This window comes from Aquarana catesbeiana, linkage group LG01, assembly GCF_042186555.1.
Source record: "Aquarana catesbeiana isolate 2022-GZ linkage group LG01, ASM4218655v1, whole genome shotgun sequence".
Lineage (NCBI taxonomy): Eukaryota > Metazoa > Chordata > Amphibia > Anura > Ranidae > Aquarana > Aquarana catesbeiana.
The window spans coordinates 870,133,878-870,148,978 of record NC_133324.1 but is presented as its reverse complement, the minus strand read 5'-3'; the positions used below and the strand labels follow the sequence as shown (position 1 = coordinate 870,148,978).

Genomic DNA, 15,101 nt, shown 5'->3' with positions numbered 1-15,101 from the left:
CCCCCAAGCTGAACAAGCAGAATCCGCTGCACGGAGTCACCCGTGTAAAAGGGGCCTTAGGCTTCATCTAAACGTTTTTCTCCTGGGAGGAGAATAGCAGCTTCAAAAATGCACCTAAGCGACGTTTTTGAAAAACGTGTTTAGGAGCATCAAGCCTATATTAAATTATACTGGTCATTGAAATTAACAAAATGCTCAAATCGCTAATCACTCCTACCTCTTAGGCGTGTTTAGGCATTTTTTCAGCCAGTTTTTTTTTTTTTTTTTTTTTAATTGTCTATAAACTTCCCTGCTGCTAAACTCTTATAAAGGCCTACATGTGCATGGACACAAAGGCTAACATGCAGGGACGTTCCTTTACTAGAATTGGAAAATAGATTACTGACAGCCTGTGTGTTAAGAGAAGCATAACCTTACCACAGACTGTCTGCGCTGCTCCACAGTCAGCTCATCATCAGAGTCACTGTAGTACTTAGAATACAGGTACGGTTTGTGCACATAGGAGTGCCGAGTGCCCTTTGCCTTGGTTTCGCCCGCTTCACCAGCTTTATTTTGAGTAGCTGCTTTCTCTTCATCTGAAGTAAAGCAAAAAAGGATTAATACAGGTGTCAAACAGGGTCACAAAATGAGAGAAAACTCACTTTTTTTATTATTAATTCAATAAACCATTAACCCAAAAAGTAAAAAACACCAGATGACAATAGAAGCATGATTTTTAGCATCAAATTAAATGTGCATAGTAAGCCATAAGTAACTAGATGTACAGTAATGCTCCAATCTCCCCCCCCCCCAGTCATACTCAAACAGATATGATCACACGCTGTAGTGAAGAGAAAGCATATAAAGCAAAAGCTCCACTTCACACTAAAAATGAAAAAATAGAATTAAGCTGCTGTTCTTATTTTATCAGAAATGAGAATCAGCTATAAACCTACCATCAGAAGTAATTTCACCCTCTTCTGTGCTGTCTGACACAGCCTCATCTTCATCGTCGCTCTCTTCTTCAAATGAGGACAAGTCGCTGGTGTGGACTGAACTAACCGTCACGTCTGACAGAGTATCCAGGTCTGAATCAATAGATGGGCACTCTACAACAAAAAAACAAGATGGGAAAAACATTAAATAGGCCTGACTGGTATCATTCTTTATACAAAAACTATACACTCTTTATACATACTACACTTTTTAAGGTCCATTTACAAAATCTGTTTTGGGCTACACTGGAAGCTTTGCCCAACACAATCCCAATGCGCAGACTAGCCAATTTGCCTTGTTTTCCATTAAGTTAGCAAATACCGCTATGTGGCAGTGGTGTGCACTGAAAAGTATTGCTTTTTGAATTCAGAAAAGCCAAAGTGCTGGTTTCTGAGAGACAAACACCATTAATAAGCAGACATCCCCCCCCCCCATCTCTGTAAATTACACAAAATTCTTTCAGATTTTTTAAACTGCTGTAATTACAGATTTCATGGATTTGTAGATCAACCTTGAGACTCGCTCAAAATGTGTTATTTTTTAAAATGCATTTGTTCAGTCTTATATTATTCAGCATTGCTGCCACCCTTTGGTCTGCTTCCTTATACACTATTCTGTGTCTGATTCCAGAACAACAGAGCCCTGACCTTACCCACACATTAGGAGTAGGATATTTCCAATTACTTTGGGTAGTTTTAGAAGCATGTAAACTGCAGCAGACTGGGCATGTCCTAGCTTTTAGTTTAAAACACCCCCAACCCAACAATTTTTTGAGACAAATCGTGACTTTGAGATCCACTTCTGTCGTGCAGAAGGAGCAGTTAGAGGTGCACAATTGTCAGCTTTTATTTAGGCAATATCTTTTTCACCAAAAACAAACAAAAAAACTGGTTTAACCACTTGCCGACCGCCGCACGTCGATAGAATGGCACGGGCAGGCATATGGGCGAACCTGTACGTCCCTGCCTCCCGGTGCCTGCGGCAGTCGGCTTCGTTCCAGGAGCGATTCGCGCTGAGGGGGAGGCCACCAATTCATGGCCACTCCCTCGCAATCGCTCCTGACAAATGGGAAGCTGAAACTGTAAACAGAAGCAGAGGAAGTAAGGTCATCTCTCCTCGTGCAGCCTTTTCATTCCGGAGTCTGAGGAAAGAAGACATCACTGAGTTTGCACCAACAGCACACTAGTACACACAGGCACACAAATCACCCCTAGGTCACAGTGACACCAATAGCAGTTTTCATTTTTTTTTTTTTTAACTGCTCACTGCATTGGTGTCATTTTGTGACAGTTATAAGCGTTAGGGCAGTTAGTGGTAGGCCCCTTTAGGTCTAGGGTACCCCCCTAACAAAGGTTTAACTCTTGATCGCCCCCCAGTTAGCCCTTACATCCCCTGTCATCAGTGTCACCAAGCAATAAATTTTCTGATGGCCGTATAAGTGTCACAGGTGACGCTAGTTAGCCAGTTATTTAGGTTCACCGTCAGCTTTTTATTGCGTCAGGCTCCCCCATATACGACCTAATAAAGGTTTAACCCCCCCCCCCCATTGCCCCCTAGTTAACCCTTTCACCAGTGATCACCGTATAAGTGTTACGGGTGACGCTAGTTAGTTTGTTTTTTATACCCACCTATTACCCAATAAAGGTTTAACCCCCTGAACACCCGGCGGGTGATATCAGTTAGTGGGATCAGCCCAGACACCTGCTAGCACCTGCGTTTTGCCCCTCCGCCCAGCCCAGCCCACCCAAGTGCAGTATCGATCGATCACTGTCACTTACAAAACACTAAGACACAAACTGCAGTGTTCGCAGAGTCAGGCCTGATCCCTGCAATCGCTAACAGTTTTTTTTGGTAGCATTTGATACAGTTGCTGACAGCCTAGGAGCTATTTTTCCTGTGAGTCTCACTAGTATACTAGTAAATTTAGAGCCCAAAATGGCAAATCGAAGGTACACTAGTGAAGAGGCCTACACGTTTCTGAGCATGACAGATAGTGAAGAGGAAATCACTCATTGTCAGATTCAGGCTCAGAATACGATCCTGTAGACAACAGCGGCTCCATGACAGATAGCTCTGACGACGGAGTTGTGGTCCCTGCCAAGGTCAGGCGTACCCGACCCAGTTCTTCTGTTTTTGAGGTGCAAAAAAACGCAAGGCTCTCGCATGGAGCATAGAAGTATTCATGCCGCTCATCCTTCTGGTGAACTGGCAATCACCAGCGGCCTAGTACACCCTGGTCATACATCCAGCACTGCAGTATCACGTGGTGACATGGAGAGTCCCATAAGTGCAGTTCAAGCTGGCGAGGTTGCAAGCACAAGTAGGGTCCTGCTGCCACCAAGAAGACAAAGACAAGCACGTCGTGCCCATAGTGCCCTTCCTGCAGAAATCACCAATCCTGATTGGGAGCCCACTACTTCTGCAGCACCCGCACTTCCTCCATTCACTGGCCAACCCAGAATTCAGGTGGAAACAGTTGATTTTATGTCACTTGATTTTTATTTGCTGTTTTTCACGGAAGAACTCTATAGATCTATTGTGGACCAAAGTAATTTGTATGCTGGTCAATTCATCTCTGCTAATCCCCAGGCCTCCCTTGCCAGAGATTGGAAACCAATTACGGTTTCCGAATTCAAGACCTTTCCCTCGACATGGGCATAGTTAAAATGAGTATGTTGCGGTCATATTGGTCCACCGACCCAATTTACCATATGCCCCTGTTCTCTGCCTCCATGGCCAGGGCACGATACAAGCAGATCTTTTGGTCCATACACTTCAACGTCAATGAACTCTGTCGCCCTCGTGGAGACCCTGGATACGATCGGCTCTACAAAATTCGGCCTCTCGTAAACCACTTCAAACACTTTGCAGCAGTTTATTCCCAATCAAGTTGTCTGCATTGATGAGTCCCCGATTACATTTTCTGGCTGCTTGTTTTTCAAATAGTATGTTCCCAGCAAGCGTGCCAGATATGGGGTCAAGATGTATAAGCTCTGACAGGGCCACAGGCTATACATATACAGTCAGGTCCATAAATATTGGGACATCGACACAATTCTAATCTTTTTGGCTCTATACACCACCAGAATGGATTTGAAATGAAACAAGATGTGCTTTAACTGCAGACTTTCAGCTTTCATTTGAGGGTATTTACATCCAAATCAGGTGAACAGTGCAGGAATTACAACAGTTTGTATATGCGCCTCCCACTTTTTAAGGGACCAAAGTAATGGGATTAACAATCATCCAAACTTTCACTAATACTTGGTTGCAAATCCTTTGCAGTCAATTACAGCCTGAAGTCTGCAACACATAGACATCACCAGACGCTGGGTTTCCCTGGTGATGCTCCGCCAGGCCTCTACTGCAACTGTCTTCAGTTCCTGCTTGTTCTTGGGGCATTTTCCCTTCACTTTTGTCTTCAGCAAATGAAATGCATGCTCAAATCGGATTTAGGTGAGGTGATTGACTTGGCCATTGCATAACATTCCACCTCTTTCTCTTAAACTCTTTGGTTGCTTTCGCAGTATGCTTCGGGTCATTGTCCATCTGCACTGTGAAGCCCCGTCCAAGGAGTTCTGAAGCATTTTGCTGAAAATGAGCAGATAATATTGTCCGAAACACTTCAGAATTCATCCTGCTGCTTTTGTCAGCAGTCACATCATCAATAAATACAAGAGAACCAGTTCCATTGGCAGACATACATGCCCACAACATGACACTACCATCACCATGCTTCACTGATGAGGTGGTATGCTTTGGATCATGAGCAGTTCCTTTCCTTCTCCATACTCTTCTCATCACTCTGGTACAAGTTGATCTTGGCCTCATCTGTCCAAAGGATGTTCCAGAACTGTGAAGGCTTTTTAAGATGTTGTTTGGCAAACTCTAATCTGGCCTTCCTGTTTTTGAGGCTCACCAATGGTTTACATCTTGTGGTGAACCCACTGTATTCACTCTGGTGAAGTCTTCTCTTGATTGTTGACTTTGACAGACATACACCTACCTCCTGGAGAGTGTTCTTGATCTGGCCAACTGTTGCGAAGGGTGTTTTCTACACCAGGGAAAGAATTCTTCGGTCATCAACCACAGTTGTTTTCCATGGTCTTCCGGGTCTTTTGGTGTTGCTGAGCTCACCGGTGCGTTTTCTTTTTAACCACTTCAACCCCGTACCATTATGCTGCCTAAGGACCAGAGGACTTTTTCCAATTTGGCACTGCGTCGCTTTAACTGCTAATTGCGCGGTCATGCAAAGCTGTACCCAAACGAAATTTGCGTCCTTTTCTTCCCACAAATACAGCTTTCTTTTGATGGTATTTGATCACCTCTGCCGTTTTTATTTTTTGTGCTATAAACGGAAAAAGACCTAAAATTTTGAAAAAAAAAAAAAAGATATTTTCTACTGTTTGTTATAAAAAGAAATTCAATAAACTCAATTTTAGTCATACATTTAGGCTAAAATGTATTCGGCCACATGTCTTTGGTAAAAGGTGCTAAAATGGCAGGGCAGTACAAACCCTGCCCCCAAATGACCCCATTTTGGAAAGTAGACACCCCAAGGAAATTGCTGAGAGGCATGTTGAACCCATTGAATATTTATTTTTTTTGTCCCAAGTGATTGAATAATGACAAAAGAGAGAAAAAAAAAAAAAAAATTTACAAAAAGTTGTCACTAAATGATATATTGCTCACACAGGCCATGGGCCTATGTGGAATTGCACCCCAAAATACATTCAGCTGCTTCTCCTGAGTACAGGGATACCACATGTGTGGGACTTTTTGGGAGCCTAGCCGCGTACGGGGCTCCGAAAACCAATCACCAGGATTTCTAAGGGCGTAAATTTTTGATTTCACTCCTCACTACCTATCACAGTTTTGAAAGCCATAAAATGCCCAGATGGCACAAAACCCCCCTAAATGACCCCATTTTGGAAAGCAGACACCCCAAGCTATTTGCTGAGAGGCATGTTGAGTCCATGGAATATATTTTATATTTTGACACAAGTTGCGGGAAAGTGACAATTTTTTTTTTTTTTTTTTTGCACAAAGTTGTCACTAAATGATATATTGCTCACACAGGCCATGGGCATATGTGGAATTGCACCCCAAAATACATTTAGCTGCTTCTCCTGAGTATGGGGATACCACATGTGTGGGACTTTTTGGGAGCCTAGCCGCGTATGGGGCCCCAAAAACCAATCACCGCCTTCAGGATTTCTAAGGGTGTAAATTTTTGATTTCACTCTTCACTGCCTATCACAGTTTTGGAGGCCATGGAATGCCCAGATGGCACAACCCCCCCCCCCCCCCAAATGACACCCCAAGCTATTTGCTGAGAGGCATGGTGAGTATTCTGCAGCTCTCATTTGTATTTGAAAATGAAGAAAGACAAGAAAAAACATTTTTTTTTTTTCTTTTTAAAATTTTCAAAACTTTGTGACAAAAAGTGAGGTCTGCAAAATACTCACTATACCTCTCAGCAAATAGCTTGGGGTGTCTACTTTCCAAAATGGGGTCATTTGGGGGGGGGGGGGGGGGGGGGGGGGTTTGTGCCACCTGGGCATTCCATGGCCTCCGAAACTGTGATAGGCAGTGAAGAGTGAAATCAAAAATTTACGCCCTTAGAAAGCCTGAAGGCGGTGCTTGGTTTTCGGGGTCCCGTACGCGTCTCACACATGTGGTATCCCCGTACTCAGGAGAAGCAACAGAATGTATTTTGGGGTGTAATTTCACATATTCCCATGGCATGTTTGAGCAATATATCATTTAGTGACAACTTTGTGCAAAAAAAAAAAAAAAAAAAAATTTGTCTTTCCCGCAACTTGTGTCACAATATAAAATATTCCATGGACTCAACATGACTCTCAGCAAATAGCTTGGGGTGTCTACTTTCCAAAATGGGGTCATTTGGGGGGGGGGGCTTATGTCACACATCACCCACTCTTCTAACCACTTGAAGACAAAGCCCTTTCTGACACTTTGTTTACATGAAAAAATTATTTTTTTTTGCAAGAAAATTACTTTGAACCCCCAAACATTATATATTTTTTTAAAGCAAATGCCCTACAGATTAAAATGGTGGGTGTATCATTTTTTTTTTTTTTCACACAGTATTTGCGCAGCGATTTTTCAAACGCATTTTTTGGGGAAAAAACACACTTTTTAAAATTTTTATGCACTAAAACACACTATATTGCCCAAATGTTTGATGAAATAAAAAAAGATGATCTTAGGCTGAGTACATGGATACCAAACATGACATGCTTTAAAATTGCGCACAAACGTGCAGTGGCGACAAACTAAATACATTTTTAAAAGCCTTTAAAGGTTACCACTTTAGATTTACAGAGGAGGTCTACTGCTAAAATTACTGCCCTCGATCTGACGTTCGCGGTGACACCTCACATGCATGGTGCAATTGCTGTTTACATTTGACGCCAGACGCTTGCGTTCGCCTTTGCGCGAGAGTGGGGGGGACAGGGGGTGCTTTTTTTTTTTTTTTTTTATTATTTTTTTGCTTTTTTCTCTTATTTTTAAGCTGTTCCTTTCTTTTTTTATTTTTTTTTTTAATCATTTTTATTGTTATCTCAGGGAATGTAAATATCCCCTATGATAGCAATAGGTAGTGACAGGTACTCTTTTTTTGAAAAAATTGGGGTCTATTAGACCCTAGATCTCTCCTCTGCCCTCAAAGCATCTGACCACACCAAGATCGGTGTGATAAAATGCTTTCCCAATGGCGCTGTTTACATCCGGTGAAAATCTAAGTCATGAAGTGCTTGTAGCTTCCGGTTTCTTAGGCCATAGAGATGTTTGGAGCCACTCTGGTCTCTGATCAGCTCCATGGTCAGCTGGCTGAATCACCGGCTGCATTCTCAGGTTCCCTGTTGAGACAGGAGAGCCAGAGAAAAACACGGAAGACGTTGGGGGGGGGCATTCCCTCCCACTGCTTGTAAAAGAAGTCTAGAGGCTAATTAGCCGCTAGGATTGCTTTTACATGAAAGCCGACCGCTGGCTGAAAAGAATGATACCAAGATGATACCCAAACCTGCAGGCATCATTCTGTTATAACCACTCAAAGTCGTGAATGGCGTACCTGAAGACAAAAAAATGGTTAACAATAAAACACAGTAAACGGTAAAGTATAAAAAATTGCATACCTGAAAAGCAAACATGATAAAACATAATAACAAAAAAACATTGCAGAATAGAGTACAGTAAAAAAGAGCAGAACAATAGAGAGAGGAGAGAGAGAACAATAAAACAACAACTATTTTTCAAAATATATATATATATATATATATATTAGAGCTGCACGATTCTGGCTAAAATGAGAATCACGATTTTTTTGCTTAGAGGATAGATCACGATTCTCTCACGATTCTCGCGGCGTAACATCATCTTTCACATTAAAACAAAAAAAATTGCGCTAACTTTACTGTTTCTTTTTTTTTATTTATTGAAGTGTATTTTTTCACAAAAAATTGCATTTGAAAGACTGCTGGGCAAATACAGTGCGACATAAAATATTGCAGCAATTGCCATTTTATTCCATATTATAAAATATTATAATAAATATATATATATATATATATATATATATATATATATATTTTATCTCTAATGTTTGGGGGTTCCAAGTAATTTTTTTTAGCAAAAAATATTGATTTTAACTTAAGAAAGAAGTGTCAGAAAAAGATTTAGACTTTAAGTGGTTAAACTTCCTGCATTTACACGTTGTTTAAAGCTTGGCAGATTGCCCAGGTTATTTGTTTACACAGAGAAGTTTATCCCTTTGATCTAAGAAGGAAGTTAGATACAATGTTTCAAGTTCTAAACTTGGCAGAATGCCTGGATGTTTTCTTTTGACAGCTGAGTGAGCAGATAATCTCTCCACTTGTTTATATGAAAGAATCGTCAAACTCAGCAGGAGAGATCGTCAGGGGAGGTGAATCGAGATCACGATTTTTTAACGATTAATTGTGCAGCTCTAATATATATATATATATATATATATATATATATATATATATATATATATATATATATATATATATATATATATATATATATATATATATATTTTTTACACTTTTTTTGTAAGTAACTTTTATAACTGTAACCGGTTCCAGGTTCGGGTCTCTCAAAATGCGATGGCATCTTGGGAGACCCTGTGAAAGTGTGCCTAGTCTGTGCAATGCTGTACCCTACGCTAATACTCAACTAGTGAATGGTAGCGTTCAAAACATTCACCAATGCAAAGACCAGGATTGTCAGCACAGGAGGGACAATAATAGCGGATGCCACGCCTATATCCGCGCTTTCTACAGACACAACATCTTTTTTGGGGGAGTTCACTGGGTAGGGGTACTCGGGAGGACATAAAGAAAATGCCTCTCATGCAGCCGACTGCATTTGGTTGGGGATGTGAATGGGGAAAGTACGGGCGCTGCAGAAGTGGTGGGTTCCCAATTAGGATTGGCGAATGCAGCAGGAAGGGCACTATGGGCACGACGGGCCTGTGTTTGTCTTCTTGGTGGCAGTGGGACACTACTTGTGCTTGCCACCTCACCAGCTTGAACTGCACTTATGGGACTCGCCACGTCACCAAGTGTTACTGCAGTGCTGGTTTGACTACGACCGGGGTGTACTAGGCCGCTGGTGCTTGCCAGTTCACCAAAACGCTACCAAAAAAAACTGTTAGCGATCGCAGGGATCAGGCCTGACTCTGCGAACGCTGCAGTTATGTGTTTAGTGTTTTGTAAGTGACAGTGATCGATCAATCGATACTGCACTTGGGTGGGCTGGGCCGGGCGGAGGGGCAAAACGCAGGTGCTACCAGGTATCTGGGCTGATCCCGCTAACACTGCGTTTTTGGGAACCCTAAACTGCTGGGGACGCTAGTATAGATCTGATCGGATCAGATAATGATCCGTACAGATACTATACCACTAAGGGAGGCGTATGCTGCGTGCGTGGGTGTTAGCGGTACTGGCACTAATCAGACGCTGCCTGGGGCGACACATATCGCCGCCGGGTGATCAGGGGGCCAAACCTTTATTCGGTAATAAACGGCGGGTGCCCTGACACTATAAAAAATAAACAAACTAACCAGCGTCACCCATAACAGTTATACGGTGATCAGTGGTGAAAGGGTTAACTAGGGGGCAATCAAGGGGTTAAAACATTTATTAGGTAGTACATGGGGGTCCCTGTCGCTATAAAACGCTGACAGCGAACCTAAATATTTACCTCCCTAACTAGCGTCACCAGTGACACTAATACAGCAATCAGAAAAATGATCGCTTAGCGACACTGGCGACGGGGGGTGATCAAGGGGTTAAAACTTTATTAGGGGGGAGGGGGTTAGTGGGGTACCCTAGACCTAAAGGGGGCTAACAGTAATTGTCCTACCACACTGTCACAAACTGACACCATGCAGTAATAAAAAAAAAAAAAAAAAGAAAAAAAAACTGCTTGGTGTCAGTGTGACGGGGGGGGGGGGGGGGGGGGGAGAAATCGGGGGGTAAAGGGGGGTGTTTTGTGTGCCTGGCATGTTCTAGTGTGTGTGTGTGTGTGTGTGTGTGTGTGTGTGTGTGTGTGTGTGTGTGTGTGTGTGTTGCACTCACATTGAAGTCTTCTCTCCTCGGCCCCGGAACGGAAAATACCGAGCCGAGGAGAGATGACATCATTTCCTTTGCTGCTGTTTAGCATACAGCAGCATAGGAATGATCTGATTGGCCGGCGGCGATCGAGAGGGGGGGGCCACGAACGGATGGTCTCCCCCTCATCTCCGATCGCCGCTGGACAAGTGCCACCTTGCTGACGTACATCGGCGTGAGGCAGTCCTTAAGTGGTTAAGGATGTTCCAAACAGTTCATTTGGGCACACCTAATGTTTATGCCATCTCTCCGATGGGATTGTTTTGTTATTTCAGCCTAATGATGGCTTGCTTCACTGATAGTGACAGCTCTTTGGATCTCATATTGAGAGTTGACAGCAACAGATTCCAAATGCAAATAGCACACTTGAAATGAACTCTGTACATTTTATATGCTCCTTGTAAATGGGATAATGAGGGAATAACACACCTGGCCATGGAACAGCTGAGCAGCCAATTGTCCCATTACTTTTGGTCCCTTAAAAAGTGGGAGGCACATATACAAACTGTTGTAATTCCTACACCGTTCACCTGATTTGGATGTAAATACCCTCAAATTAAAGCTGAAAGTCTGCAGTTAAAGCACATCTTGTTCGTTTTATTTCAAATCCATTGTGGTGGTGTATAGAGCCAAAAAGATTAGATTTGTGTTGATGTCCCAATATTTATGGACCTGACTGTAGTTTTATGGTTTACGAGGGAAGAGATAGTCACGTAGAGCCACCAAACTGCCCAGATTACATAGGGAGTGCTGGCAAGATTGTGTGGGACTTGGTGTCACCCTTATTCGGAAAGGGGTACAATTTGTATGTGGATAAATTATTACACGAGCGTGACACTTTTTAGTCACTTGTTTGATCAGATTGGCGCATGTGGCACTGTGCAACCTAATCGCTGGGGCTTACTCCAGAGGCTTGTAGATTCCCGTCTTAGGCTGGGGGAAGAGAGCCTCCTTCAAGTGTAATCATTTGCGCACTGTGAAGTGGAGGGATAATAAAAATGTTTTTGTTCTGTCCTTCCTTCACGCAGACACGACGGTCCAAATTCGTACAGCGACTGGTGTTGTGGAGAAACCCCTCTGTGTCCACGAATACAACCAAAATATGGGAGGGGTGGACCTCAACGACCAGTTGTTGGCGCTGTACCTAATTGTCCATAAGGCCAGACGCTGGTACAAAAAGGTGTCTGTATACTTCTTTCAATTGGCTTTGCTGAACGCTCATGTGCTATACAGAGCTTTAGGATGGACTGGATCCTTCCTTAAATTCCAGGAAGAGATCGTCAGAGCCCTTCTGTATCCAGACGATGCTTCACCTCACCCTCCCAAATTTTCCTTATGTCCTCCCTAGTACCCCTACCCAACGAGCCCCCCAAATGTCGTGTCTGTAGACAGCGCGGATATAGGCGTGACACCCGCTATTTTTGTCCCTCCTGTCCTGACAATCCTGGTCTTTGCATTGGTGAATGTTTTGAACGCTACCATACACTAGTGGAGTTTTAGCGTAGGGTACAGCATTGCACAGACTAGGCACACTTTTACAGGGTCTCCCAAGATGCCATCACATTTTGAGAGACCCGAACCGTTACAGTTACAAATAAAAGTGTAAAAAAAAAAAAAAAAAAAAAATAGTTGCTGTTTTATTGTTCGCTCTCTTTCTATTGTTCTGCTCTGTTTTACTGTACTCTATTCTGCAATGTTTTATTGTTAACCATTTGTTTTGTTTTCAGGTACGCCATTCAGCTGCAGCGCAGATTTATCTTGACAGCAACAGCGTTTGCTCCCACAATACATAAAGCTATGACTCCAGCGCTGTAGGAGGTGATTTCACCACCACAGTTAAAAACAAAATGGTGCATGTATGCCCATCATTAGAAGTGGGTGGATGAAGGGAGGTATTTTAACCGGTTCAATACAGGGCATTTTCATCCCCTTCCTGCCCAGACCAATTTTTAGTTTTCAGCACGGTCGCACTTTAAACGACAATTGCGCGGTCGTGCGACGTTGTACCCAAACAAAATTGACGTCCTTTTTTTCCCACAAATAGAGCTTTCTTTTGGTGGTATTTGATCACCTCTGCGGTTTTTATTTTTTGCGCTATAAACAAAAGAAGAGCGACAATTTTGAAAAAAAACACAATATTTTTTACTTTTACTATAATAAATATCCCATTTTTAAAAAAAAAAAAAACAAATTTTTCCTCAGTTTCGGCCGATACGTATTCTTCTACATATTTTTGGGAAAAAAAAAAAAAAAAAACGCAATAATGCGCAAAAGTTATAGCGTCTATATAATACGGGATAGATTTATGGCATTTTTTAAAAAAAATGTATTTAATAGCGGCGATCACAATTTTTTTTTTTCGTTACTGCAACATTATGGCGGACACATCGGACACATTTTTGGGACCAGTCACATTTATACAGCGATCAGTGCTATAAAATTGCATTGATTACTGTGTAAATGTGACAGGCAGTGAAGGGGTTAACCACTAGGGGGAGAGGAGGGGTTAAATGTGTTTCTTAGGGAATGCTTCTAACTGTAGGGGGAGGGGATGCACAAGGGGAGGAGACCGATCAGTGTTCCGCTGTACTGGGAACACAGATCGCTCTCCTCTCACCTGACAGGATGTGGAACACAGATCCACGGTCCGGCCCGGTTAACGGGCAATCGCGGGTGCCCGGTGGACATCGCAGCCGCCGGACACACGCACCGGGTCCCGAGCAACGCGGCGTGCGCCCCCCCCCTAGACGGCCGGGAACCCGAGGCCATCATATGACGTCCACCCAGGATGGGAGATCCCATCTGTGGACGTCATATTACAATACACCGGCACTGAAGTGGTTAATCAATCTCTTTTTTTCGTTCAGCCCACACAGGCTGCATAAAAAAAAAAAAAAGAAAAAAAAAAAGAAGATTACAATATATGCCCAGCAACGTACTATGTTGCTGGGCTTTGGGTGGTTATACCAGAATGATGCCTGCTGGTTTAGGTATCATCTTGGTATCATTCTTTTCAGCCAGCGGTCGGCTTTTATGTAAAAGCAATCCTAGTGGCTAATCAGCTTCTAGACTGCTTTTACAAGCAGTGGGAGGGAATTTCCCCCCCTCCCACCGTCCTCCATGGTTTTCTCAGGCTCACCTGTCCCAACAGGGAACCTGAGAATGCAGGGGGTGGTTCTGCCAGCTGACCATAAACCAGAACGGCTCCAATCATCTCTATGGCCCAAGAAACCGGAAGCTACGAGTATTTCATGACTTAGATTTCGCCGGATACAAAACAGCACCATTGGGAGATTGGGAAAGCATTTTATCACATCCATCGTGGTGTCGTCAGATGCTTTGAAGGCAGGGGAGAGATTTAGGGTCTAATAGACCCCAATTTTTTTTGAAAAAAGCACCCCTGTCCTCCCCCCTGCTCTTGCGCAAAGGCGAACGAAAGCGTCGGGGTTTGGCATCATATGTTAACAGCAAGTGCACCATGCATGTGAGGTATCACCGCAAAGGTCAGATCGAGGGCAGTAATTTTAGCAGTAGCCCTCCTCTGTAAATCTAAAGTGGTAACCTGTAAGGCTTTTAAAAATGTACGTAGTTTGCCGCTGCTACACGTTTGTGCACAATTTCAAAGCATGTCGTGTTTGGTATCCATGTACTCGGCCTAAGATCATCTTTTTTATTTCATCAAACAATTGGGCAACATAGTGTGTTTTAGAGCATTAAAAAAAAAAAAAAAACCCGCTGCGCAAATTGTGTGTGTGAAAAAAAAAAAATGTAAACACCCATTTTAATCTGTAGAGCCTTTGCTTTAAAAAAAAAAAAAAACTATCTATAAAAAAAAAAAGTGTCAGAAAGGGCTTTGTCTTTAAGTGGTTAGAAGAGTGGGTGATGTGTGACATCAGCTTCTAAATGTTGTGCATAAAATGCCAGGACAGTTCAAACCCCTCCCAAAATGACCCCATTTTGGAAAGTAGACACCCCAAGCCATTTGCTGAGAGGCATGTTGAGTCCATGGAATATTTTATATTTTGACACAAAGTTGCGGGGGAAAAAAAAAAAAAAAGACATTTTTTTTTTTTTTTTTTTTTTTGCACTAAATGATATATTGCGCAAACATGCCATGGCCACATGTGAAATTACACCCCAAAATACATTCTGTTGCTACTCCCGAGTACGGGGATACCACATGTGTGAGACTTTTTGGGAGCATACGGGACCCCAAAAACCAAGCACCGCCTTCAAGCTTTCTAAGGGTGTAAAACATTTGACAGTAAGTTTTTTTTTTTTTTATTTAAACATTAAATACATACAAAGCATTGACAGCTCGAAATACAGAATCCTTGCACAGTGTTACAAGTCACGTAATTACTATAGTTGTATAGTTGTCTGCCACCTCCTGCCAGAAGGGGCGAATTCTGGGACAAGTCCAAACCATGTGAAAAAATGATCCCTGTTCAAGGGTACATCTTG

General features: G+C 42.7%; 1 protein-coding gene across 1 annotated transcript in view; it reads right to left on the bottom strand.

Moving 5' to 3' along the window:
* BOD1L1 (biorientation of chromosomes in cell division 1 like 1) overlaps window positions 1–15,101 on the bottom strand; it is a 119,444-nt gene that overhangs the window by 69,151 nt on the left and 35,192 nt on the right. The window contains exons 5-6 of the mRNA XM_073609958.1: window positions 936–1,088; window positions 418–575 (exon numbers count right to left, since the gene is read on the bottom strand). Of these exons, the coding sequence (XP_073466059.1) occupies window positions 418–575; window positions 936–1,088 (311 nt within the window). The remainder of the gene's footprint in view (window positions 1–417; window positions 576–935; window positions 1,089–15,101) is intronic.